General features: G+C 34.5%; 1 protein-coding gene across 1 annotated transcript; it reads left to right on the top strand.

Moving 5' to 3' along the window:
* Positions 1-275: 275 nt before the first annotated feature.
* On the top strand, positions 276-6,414 carry LOC111407846 (beta-glucosidase 24-like). The gene is made up of 13 exons (XM_023037532.1): positions 276-399; positions 694-763; positions 1,912-1,970; positions 2,615-2,690; positions 3,357-3,434; positions 3,621-3,708; positions 3,963-4,467; positions 4,561-4,679; positions 4,949-5,163; positions 5,263-5,297; positions 5,518-5,620; positions 5,726-5,834; positions 5,936-6,414. Exons 1-13 carry the CDS (start codon positions 319-321, stop codon positions 6,108-6,110), a joined length of 1,713 nt encoding a protein of 570 aa, XP_022893300.1. The 5' UTR covers positions 276-318; the 3' UTR covers positions 6,111-6,414.
* Positions 6,415-12,519: the final 6,105 nt, after the last annotated feature.

Here is a 12,519-nt window from a genome sequence, read left to right as displayed (position 1 = left end):
GATTCCTAAGACATGGAATTGGACTCCTTGTACGCGCAGTGTACATGCAACTCTTGTTCCCTGATCTGTTGGGGCACATCCTGTGATTTACCTCCCTCACAAAGCTCTAGGGGCGGGACGGTGGGGGCCTTCAAGGTTGGGGTTCAACCTTTAAGATAAGTATTGATACCTTTCCCAATATATTATACTTACTTTATGCTTGTTGTCTAATGGTATGATACAAGTATTTGAAACCCATAGTCTATAAATAGAGTGAATGGACAAGAGGAACCACACATCTCTCCCAACTGACTATAATATCTCATCCTGCTTATTCAAATGGCTACATCCCAAACCGAGGTCAAACGCTCTGATTTCCCCAAGGATTTTATATTTGGTGGTGCAACATCGGCATATCAGGTTTGCAACTGATTTTTCGAGTTTATCTTCGGTGCTAACACTGGCATATCAAGTGAGTAATTGGTATGTTTTAGTATGTTGTATCAGGCAGATTTGGTCAGAAAAATGGGCAAACCGTACTATTCGTTAATAATGTGAAATATTATTAAATGTACCTTATAAAAGAATCCATTATAGTTTAGAATAATGAAGATTTGCTGAAACGATCATGTGGGAATGTATATGTTAGACGGTCCATCACATGCAATTTAACTTTCTTGAGTTCTTAATTTGTGGATGTATAATTTATTTCAGGTAGAAGGTGCTTGGAATGTAGATGGTAAAGGCCCGAGTAATTGGGATGATATGACAGAAAAGCATCCTGGTCTCTTCAATCTCTCTCTCTCTAGTCTTGTGTGTTTAAAATCACTAAATATAAAATATAAATTAACATAAAAGAGCTCAGCTACTCCTATATATATGGTTGTCCATTTGAGATAAAATCTCTATTCTAAGTATCTTATCACCGTCCAACAAGCTCAAATAAGTAACATGATCCATCTCAAACTCAAACAAGCGTTCGAGTTCAAGGATTGAAGTTTTTTAACAAGTCATTATCCTGTAGAGGCATGTTAAATGTATAATCTCTTATCAGTTAAATATATCAATCAACAGAAGAAGGCTTGTGTAACTCTTTTTACCAAAGTTTTCATTTTAAAATAGAACATATTAATTTACACACGCACATGTACGTGCAGCGGTGGAGACGGGGTCCTGGTAGTTTATTTTTGGGATTTTTTTTAAGTCATGTTTGGTATGAATTAAAATCTAAATTTTAATATGAATCACAGTTAATAATTAATTTTAATAGAATATTTCATGAAATCCATAACATTTTAACTTTATCAAAATCTACTAAAAATCATAATAGATTCGAACTTTTTTCTTGTATCTTTCTCTTTCGCTACTTTCTCCCTCACGCATTTTATCAAATTCTTAAATCTTCTAATTTTTAAAAATTTATCTATAATTTTTCTGTAGATTATCACATCTATTACAATTCTTCACTTCTCAATCAAATTTTCAATTAATTAGAACCTATAGATTATCTTTTCCTATCAAATTGTGTATACAAAATGTGTCTGAAGTGATTATGTCCAATTTTACTTATATTTAATGAATTGTGTTTATTTGATTGATTATTAATTAGTATTGAATATTTGTTAAATATTTTTTCTTTCGATTATTTGAATCGATCATTTTAATTGATTGTTTAAATCAAAATTTCAAATACACTATAAATTTTTTAAACATAAATATGTATTCTTTTGTGATGAGCAAAATATTAATAAAATGACTGTTTGAAATCAAATGAATGAAAATGATGACCAAAATCTTAATGAAGGGATTTTTTTTAAACGTAAATCTTCTTTTTTTCGAGTCAAGTATGAATCATTCAAAAATTAAGAATAAAGTATTCGATCTGTACAAAGTTTGATTGTGCCCTCCTAATTTAAAATGTCTGTGTGGCAGATAGCATTGCGGATGGTTCAAATGGACAAGTGGCAATCAATCACTATAACAAGTTCAAGGTAAATGCGCTCAGCTATTTAATTTTTCGTGGCAGATAGTGATGTTAATTCATTTATATTACCGTATCAAAATTCTATATCTATTCAAGCATTAAGCGAGGATCATCTGATCCCTTATATTTTATTAAGGTCTAAATTTATAAAAAGAGCCATGCTTCAGGGACAATCCCCTTGGACGTCCAGGGGATGAGGTGGGGGCCAAGTGATAAAGCCCTTATAAAAAAAAAAAAATAATAATAATTTGACCACTTTCTTCTAATTGATATCAACATAAAAACTCATCATTTCTAAGAAAACCTACCACCAGTCCACCAGTGTTCTTTTTTTACTCATCCATTTACAATATTTAAGTAAGTGAAAAATGAATTGAACTAATAGCTGTAAATGAATTAAATAACTCTTTTGATCCATTAATGAAAAAAAAAATGCTCATTGCCATTGTTCAAACATGACTATTATCTGGAACATAGCATTCAAAATAAGTTGATACTTTGTTGGCGCTTGAAGTCAAAAAGTTCTATTTTGAAAAAAAGTGGAAGAAACAAGAAAGAAAAAAATCAATTATAATTGATTGTATTCTAATTTAAGCCACCAAGAATAATATTTTTGAATGTATAATGTACTCACTGTCAATAATGCTGCAGGACGATGTGGCTTTGATGAAGGAAGTTGGTTTGGATTCTTATAGATTTTCAATTTCATGGTCCAGAATCTTACCAGGTACCGGATTGTGCTTAAATGATTTTAGAAAAACAGTTTTTTTTTTCACTTCAATAATGAAACGTCAAAGATGTAGCGTTTGTACATTATTTAATTTTTAAGCTAAAGTGATGTTTTCTGCTTAAAATTTTTTAAATGACTATAAAGGGCTAGACAAAGTGGAAAAGATTCTGGACAATATAGAGTTAATGGTCTACATTGATAAGTTTGACTAGGATTTCTAAATGGACTCGAAAGCCTCATAAACCTTGCCTAGTTTTCAAGTCGAACACAAAGAAAAGGAAGAGAAAAATGTAGAAAAACTCTTGACAAGAAAAAGTTCTCGTTAGAAGTATTTTGACAAAATATTTTGAAAAATAGAAGTATTTAGAAAACCAGAAGTAGTCTCTAATATGAGACCTCACCAAGTAATTTCCTCAATATTGGATATCAATAGAAGTTCCTTGACTTTATTTTACGGTGGTGCTAGTAATACATTGGGGTGTACCTAAGCGTGTACACCCCTCTCACATGCGGTGTGGAATCCACCCGAATAAAAAAAACACTTATTCGGGTGGATCCCAGACTCCATGTGAGGGGGGTGTACACCCTTAGATACACCTCATTATATACAACTAAATTAGTTCTTTATTTTAATATGAGTATAAATTTATATTGATATTTTAGGTGGTAGACGATGCGATGGCATAAGCGAAAAAGGAATCCAATTCTATAACAATCTTATAGACGAACTTTTGAAAGAAGGTTAGACTTCTTTGAATTCACGTGTTTATTGTATCTTTAAGAAAATTATTCTTATTTTATATTTAATTAGTACATGATTGGAAGTTCAAATTGATATGCCATTGAAATCATTTCTTTTCTTATAAATTAAAATATAAAATTTAAAGATATCATGTACATTGATTTCTCTACATTACTTTTGTGTAGGCATTGAGCCCTGTGCAACTCTCTTCCATTGGGATGTTCCACAAAAATTGGAAGATGAATATGGCGGCTTCTTAGATCATCAAATTGTGTAAGTAAACGATCTTGCATAGCATCGAACATCGTGTGCTAGATGTTTAACAGATGAATTAAGCAAAGTTATTTTCTCAAAATCTATATTTTGAAGGAAAAAGCAGAAATATTTTCTTCAAAGAAAATGGATAATAATAAGCAGATTGATCTCTTGTGCAAAGATAAAAGACATAAGTGAATTTTTTTAACCATCTATGGTTTTATTACAGACATATATGTTGAAATTTAACTTTCTTTACATTGTCATAATAGGAAACATTTTTGTGAGTTTGCTGACATATGCTTTTCGAAATTTGGTGATCGAGTGAAATATTGGGTCACGCTCAATGAGCCACGGTCCTTCACTTTTTATGGATATGTGCATCCAAGGTTTCCCCCTCGTCGAGGTTATCAACTTGGAGCATCGGCATCAGCATCGGATCGCACTCGAGAATCATTGGAACGAATGTGTCGTTCCTCGATCCTTCAGCATAGAAGCAGCATCAATGTTCCTCTGTTTCCTTCATCAAGAGGATATATGGCCAGAGATCCAATCAGTGAACTAGTTGATATCGCATACAATTCGGACAACATTCCTTCCTCTGAACGAGATGCAGCGAGAAAAGTAATTGCTGAGGCACTCAATGTGCCTTACACTGCATCCTCTGAAGATGGTACTTCCTTTGAAGGAGATCCGGGAACAGAACCATATATAGTGGCACACAATTTGATCCTTGCTCATGCGCATGCGGTTAATATATACCGGAAACAATATCAGGTTTTTATTTTAATATTTCACACATGTACAAAAATAAATAGGTAAATACACACTTTTGAAATTTTACAAATATTAATACATCTGTACATACAGGAAAGCCAACGAGGCAAAATAGGGATGACAAACGTTTCAATCTGGTATTATCCATTTAAGGAAGACAACAAAGAGGATGTCGAGGCTGCTTCGAGAGCACTTGATTTTTTGTTAGGATGGTAATTGTTACTTGTGTTAGAGCAGTTTATCTTTACCACGAGCAATTACTCTGCATCTCTATAAATTCCTAAATCTCCCAATGAAATTAGTGCCTGGGAAATTCGTTAAATTGGAATCCATTATCGGAAGTTTCTTCTCTTCTATTCTTTTTATCCTTTAGCCTGTTTATGCCTTATTAAGAGAATACATTATAGATATATTTTTGTAGAAGTTTAGGTATATAGTACATCGATAATAATTCTAATTTTAACACATTTCTCCTGTTCAGGTTTGTAGCCCCTGTAATAACAGGTGATTATCCACTATCCATGAGAATCAATGTAGGAGAACGTCTTCCCATGTTTAAACCAGACGAGGTTGCACTAGTGAAAGGTTCCTGTGACTTCTTGGGCATAAATTATTACACGGCTCGTTATGCCCAAAATGTACCTCGAGATTCTTCAAAAACACATTTTGAGAATGATCTGCATGTTGATGAGAGGAGTAAGTACTGGGACCTTTTCTCATGTTCAGTTATAACTTTTTACCTTGACAAAAAATGGACACTACTTCTAACAAGATGTTTACTTTTCATTCTTTTAGCTCATGATTGCAATGACAAGCCGATTGGTGATAAGGTGAGTCATTAATAGTACCCTCCCTTAGAAAAAGAATATAGACAATGGAATGGATTATTCTAACAATTTAGGCATATCAACAATTTTTGGTGAAATATGATTATGTCATAGACTCCTAATATACGGGCACAATGAACTAAAATAGATATAATGGTTTACATTATTTTCGATGCTTATGTATAATCTAATGTAATTACAAATCTTTTTTACTTCGTGTCAGGGTGGTTCGTCATGGTTGTACATAGTTCCAGAGGGAATTTACGAGATAATGCTCTATATAAAGAAAACTTATGATAATCCCGAGATTTTCATTACAGAGAATGGTATATAGTCATGTTTATTTATTTATATAGCAAGAATATACATTAGAAATACTAAATTTTTAGAGCATTTAGTGATTTGTTGAATTCTTTTATAATCTCTTGTAGGGCTGGATGAATTGAAAAACGATGAACTAACAATTCCAGAGGCTGTTAAAGATGAAAAAAGGGTTACGTATCACAAGGACCATCTTGACCAACTTAGAAAGGCAATAGAGTACGTCATTTTTTTTTATTTTATCTTTAATCACATATTGTAGTTAAATTCGAAGTAAAATTGTAAATTTTGAAACTAATCAACTAGTCTTTCGTTTTCAGGGATGGTGTACGCTTGAAAGGTTACTTCAAATGGTCATTTTTTGATAATTTTGAATGGACACAAGGGTACAATCTTAGATTTGGAGTTCATTATGTAGACTTCAAGAACGAGAATGATTTGGAAAGACACCCTAAAGATTCAGCTAAGTGGTGGAAGGATTTCCTGAAAAACTAAAAGGACTCCATGGCTACAGGATGTCAAAACTCAAGAAAAACAAACAGTTCTGCAAAAAGGCCAAAAAGAAACAATGTTTAAATTAACAATTACTGCTTACTTTAATTAATTTAAAAATGTTGTGTTGAATAATACAAGCATGGATGCATGCTTGATCTACCTTTAGTTTCGTCCTTTATTCTCTTGTCGGCAAAGAAATAAATTAATGTTGTAACTTTTAGTCAATATATTCAAATAAATGGACCCCTTCGAGGTCCCAAGTGTAATATCGTGTTTCTGCAATAATGGGCATTGAACTTTTACATTTGGTTAGCGTCATTGTGAACTGTTATAAATGTAGTAGCAAAGATTTTGTTGTATGGATCCCATCTAAACTCCCGGCAAATAGATGCACACATCGGCATTTTAAGGGTAAAATTTTTATTAGGTTTTTATCTAGTCTGACACAACCTAGAAGGTGTTTGAATGTATTGATTGTATAATATAACTCGTAAGAGAATTTTGAATTGTGAATTCGGAAACATGATATATTGAATAAATGTGACTCAACACCTTCCCATTACAGATTTCTGCTTTATTAGCCGGACAGCTCCTTCCACGCACTCAATTCACCAGACATGAAATATAACTTCTTGCTGTGAGGTTGCTAAACGATTAATCATCACTGGGAAAACCTGTAAGTGAAAATATGCGTTCGTTACAATATCAATGTAAATATGAATGAAACATGAATATTTTTTGCCACATTAAAATTAGTCAGTATGTGTTCGTCTCTATGCAAAATTAGTAAACTACATCTACCTGCATCAATCTTATTTCGAAAGTGCGAATGTGACATGTGTTATATATTAAAAAAATGGAATTCGATGGTCTGAATCTGTAATACTACGGAGTCTCGTGTATTGCAAACGTGAATCTGTAAAAATCAAGATATCATTCTGACTATATACGATAGTAAAGTAGGAAATAGAACCAGATCTATGGTGAACGATAGACCTATAAATATTGCAAATTCGACGTAATGTGAACATTAGAGTGCACTATTAGTATACTCCATTGAGTCAAGGTATATAACCTTACTATATCCTACCGTATTATGGGAGCTTATAGCAATAGATTTGTGTATTGATGTTTTCAGAATGCCATACATTACAAGTTTTTTACACGCTAATTTCACACATCTAAAGTATATTTAAGAAAAAAAAAATGATTCCATTACAACGGTAATGTCACACGTGTAAATGTTTTTTTTTTTAAAGAAAAAACATTGATTCGATGTCGTCAAGACGATGGTCGCAAGAATGCTTAATCTTGAAAAATGCACATGCCAGTACACTAGAGGAAACTAATTACGCTAAAAAAATAGACCAATGGAGATTTCATTGAGGTTAAAAACATAAATGTCAGCTGCATGTGCAATACGATATAATTGGACACAATCGACACTTCAATTGGTACCATTTCACGTGTACGATCCGACCCATGAAGTATGCAATACATCAGATTACATAATGAATATTTACATTACCAAAAGATAACGAAAAAACCCGGGAAATCAGAAATGCATTCCTAGTCGTTGTATATAATTTAAAACAGCAACAAGAGAGTCTTCAAAAAAAAAAAAAAAAAAAGATCCTTCAAAGTTGAGCTAGCAACCAACTACCATCCCTAATGATGCAGCGGAAAGAACAGAAGCAGAATCTGTGCACACAATAAATTCACAAGTCTTCCACAAACCTAGAAATCGGGACTAGGAATTGCAGGAACAAATAAAACTCTTGCAGAGAGTTTTTATTGATAACATAATAACTCCAGAAAACTGTCTGCGGCTACAGAAGACTACAAATATATAAACCCTAAACAGACAACTTACCTAAAATAAGTGATAAGACAGAATAATTTAATAACAGAAACTTAGACAACATAATAAGGAAACTTAATTTGACAGACATAATAAAGAAATAACAAAAAAATTAATATTCCTGTTTCTCAAGCCTCCTCTCATACTTCTCAATAAAATTATAGGCCACTCGATCTACATCATCCTTCTCGGGTTGGAGAGAATTCGTCCTCGAATTCGAGTCCTCTATTGACAAATCACCAACATATGGAACCAGGTGCTTGACGTTAAAAACATTACTGGTCGCAACATGGCTTGGAAGCTTCAACCTGTATGCATTAGGATTGATATTTTCAATTACTTCCAACGGTCCAATTTTCCGAGCAGCAAGTTTGTTATAATCACTACTAGAAAATCTACCGTTCATCAGGATATCTCATGATATTGAATCTGCTATATTCACTTCTTTACAGGTTGATCACACTATATATAGAATGAGAAGAGTGCCAGCCTAACGGAAAACCTATACAGCAGGCAGCAAAAAGAATCTATATAAACAACTCTGTTACAAAAGGAAAACCACATAACAGAAAAGATGCTAAATCCTTCTAGATTTATTCTTCTACCTATGGTCCAGCTTGTTGCCCATGTGTACTGGAGTGTGAGTGCTTTGCTGACTCCCAAGCTGACTCACCTGCAGCTGATTTCCATTTTCTAATAGCCCCTCGCAAGGTGGAGAGTAGATATCTTCTACTCCCATCTTGAGCAAAAGAGTATAGAAAACAGAAGAACTTGAGGCCTTAGTTAGGAGGTTTGCAACTTGTAATCCACTACCAATATAACCAGTGGTTATGCTTCCATCTTGAATCTTGTCATGGATGAGATGACAATCAAGCTCAATGTGCTTGGTTCTCTCATGGTTCTCTCATGAAAGACAGGGTTTGATGCGATGTGAAGTGCAGCCTTGTTATCACAAAACACAGTGGCAGCCTGAGAATGTGTAATCTGCAAGTCATGAAGTAAATATCTCATTCAAGTTAATTCACAGCACAGGTTACCCATTGCTCGGTATTCTGTCTCCGTAGATGATCTAGACACGACCCCTTGTTTCTTTGACTTCCAGGCCACCAAAGAAGACCCAATAAACACACAATAATCACTGACCCGATCTTCTTGTGTCCTGGCATGCTCCTCAATCTGAATCACAGTAACCTATAAGCTGCAGGCTTGATTCAATAGAATAAAACAAACCTTATCCTGGAGCCTTTTTGATATACCTTAAAACCTTGTAGGCTTCATTAAGGTGTGGTAATCCAAGGTTATCCATGAATTGACTTAATATTGCACTGAAAAGGATAGATCCGATCTTGTTATAGTTAAATATAGTAATCTTCCAACTAGCCTTCTATAGAGTGATGGGTTAGATATTAGTTTGCCTTGCTCTTTAGAAAGCTTAAGATTCTGATCAATGGAATTCGAGTTGGTGCTGCCCCCAATTTTGCCTGAATCTGTCAAGATGTCTAAGGCATACTTTCTTTGGCATATATGGATGCCATGATCTGACCAAGCCACTTCATCCCAAGGAAGTATTTCAACTATATTGATCCTTGATTTTGAATTTCTCATGTAGGGTATGCTTGAGAACATTAATAGAGTCAATGCAGTTGCTGAACACTATAATGTCATCGACATATACGAGGATGACAATAAAAGAATGTTTTGTAGCTCTTGTAAATAAGCTATAATCAGCCTTAGATTGTGAAAAACCTTGCTCAATAATGAAGTTAGATAGCTTAGAATACCACTGTCTAGAGACTTGTTTAAGGCCACACAAGCTTTTCTTCAATTTGCAAGCTTTCATCCCATTAACAGTGGGATAACCCAGAGGCAATTGCATGTAAATTTCTTCCGCCAAATCTCCATGTAGAAATGCATTGTTTACATCAAATTGGTATAAGTGCCAACCTTTAATAGCAGCTAAAGCCAACAAAGTCCTTACAGTAACTAGTTTTGCCACAGGAGAAAATGTTTCATGATAGTCGAGTCCTTGTTGTTGTGTATATCCCTTAACCACTAACTTGCCTTAATATCTCTCTATGGTCCCATTAGCATTGAATTTGATTTTATAAACCCACTTACACCCTATGGCCTCCTTACTAGGAGATAGATCAACAACTATCCAAGTATCATTTAATTCGAGAGCATTTATTTCAGCTTTCATAGCATTACACCACTTGAGAGATTCTAGTGCTTCTTGGAAATTTTTTGGTTCAGTTTGTGTGCTGATAGAAACAACAAAAGCCTTGTAGGGAGTGGAGAGTTTATGATATGACACACTATTCTCAAGAGGATAGGGATTACCTGAGGGAACGGTGACCCTTTGCTTGTCCAAAGCCTGTGAATGGGGAAGCAAAGTGACCTGTTGGCAGACAAAATCCTTGAGATATGTAGGGGTTCTCTTGATTCTATTTGACCTTCAAGGTACGACTTGTTTTTGGGATGGCTCACTGTCAATTATAAATGTATTTGCAGGTCCAGATAAGCCATGATTTTGTTCTAATGAAAGAGATTCAAAGTCTGTTGAGTGGTCTGTTGCTGCATTTTGTCTGAAGTGTTGATAAGAGAATGATTTGGGCTGTTTTCTATGTGATCTGAGATAATAGGAATTTCATAAATGAAATCTATTTTTGAAGTTGGATTTGGACTAAAATAAGCACTGTTGATAGCATTTTGCTTGCAAGGAAACACTCTCGTGGAAAGATAACATTCCTAGAGATAAAGACCACCTTTGTGTTGAAATCCATTAATTTGTATCCTTTGATTCCAAATGGGTATCCCAAAAAAATGCATCTCCTAGCTCTAGGATCAAACTTATGTCTTCCACTCACTAGGGTACTAGCAAATGTTAGGCATCCGAAAACTCTAAGATAAGTGTAATCTGGTCTGGTTTGAAAAAGAATTTCAAAGGGTGTTTTGTGGTCTAAAAGAGGTATAGGGGTTCTGTTTATAAGATAAACTGCCGTGAGAGCACAATCACTCCAATATCTTAATGGGATGCCACTTTGAAATTTTAAAGCTCTTGCCACATTTAAAATGTGTTGATGTCTTCTTTCAACTATGGCATATTGTTGAGGAGTCTCTGCACAAGTTTTATGGTGAATGATTCCCTTTCGTGAATAAAATTTCTTCATCTCAAATTCATCTCCATTGTCTGATCTAATAGTTTTAACTTTACATTCAAATTGTGTTTCAATCATAGAGCAAAAACTTTGCAAAACAATGCCAGCATGAGATTTGAATTTCAACATATAAACCCAAGTACATCTACTGAAATCATCCACAATAGCTAGAAAATAACGAAAATCATCATAACTAATCTCATTACATGGTCCCCAAATATCACAATGTATGAGATCAAAACATTTTTCTGATCTATGCTGGCTGACAGGAAATGGTAATTTTTGTAGTTTGGCTAAAGGACAAGTAAGGCAAGGCTGTTTGGTGGATCTTGTGGTGTCTTCTGGTAAATTAAGCTTGGAATAGGTGGAGTGTCCTAACCTACAGTGCCAAAGATCGAAATCTTCACCATTATTGAAAATACAGGAAGCGGATATGTGTGTCTTTTGAGTTAGATAGGCTAATTTCTTGGTCAAGGCAAAAGGAGACACTTCATATTGCATCAAGTGATAGAGTCCTTGCTTTACTTCACCCATTCCAGTCCTTTTCCAAGTCAAAAGGTCCTGTATAAAACAACAACCAGGAAGACAAGGAGGCAACAATTCATGTTCTGCGTTATTTTTCTAGCTGATATCAAATTAAAAGAAAACGACGGAACATAATGAACATTATCCAAAATGAAAGATTCTGAAAATTTTACTGTCCCAATGTGAGTGACAGGAACAACTTTACCATTTGGGAGAGCTACTGAATATGAAACTTTAGACTTTATTATGGTAAAAAGAGAGGTTGAGCAGATCATATGATCTGTACCCCGTGTCTAATATCCAAGGTGCAACTGAATGATCATAAAGTTTAGTGCTAAAGGCAAACAGACATAGAGATATACCTAAAACTTTTGGCATCTCACCATTATCAGAATGAGTTGGAATAAAGTTTGAACATGATTTGCAGAAGGGATGAAGTTTTGATGAGTTTGTGGGTTCCGCAATGCCATGAGCTGATCATATTGCTCCCGAGTTAAAGAATTTGAGCTTTGTTATTTACCTGTTCCTGGAAAAGAGGCATAAGTGCAGTAGTCTGATTAGCAAATGATGTTGATGGCTTGTTTCTCCCTTCTGATTTGTGCCCCGATGGATACCCGTGTAACTCAAAACATTTTCCAACTGTATGACCAGGCATTAGGCAATAAGAGCATGCTGGTTTGTTGGGATTAGCCTTGAAGCATAGTTCAAGGGAATGGCCAGCTATCTTACAATAGGTGCAGTAGTACCTATCCTTCTTCTGAGAGGATTGGTTTAGTTTTCTCACATCAAGGTTACCCTTAGCAAGTAGTGCCATAGTTTCATCAAGTGAACTATCAGTGGATATTTGCCTTCTCTTCTCTTCTTA

This window comes from Olea europaea, chromosome 13 (genome assembly GCF_002742605.1).
Source record: "Olea europaea var. sylvestris chromosome 13, O_europaea_v1, whole genome shotgun sequence".
NCBI lineage: Eukaryota > Viridiplantae > Streptophyta > Magnoliopsida > Lamiales > Oleaceae > Olea > Olea europaea.
Note: the sequence above shows the minus strand (reverse complement) of the source record. Positions and strands in the feature narration are given on the sequence as shown.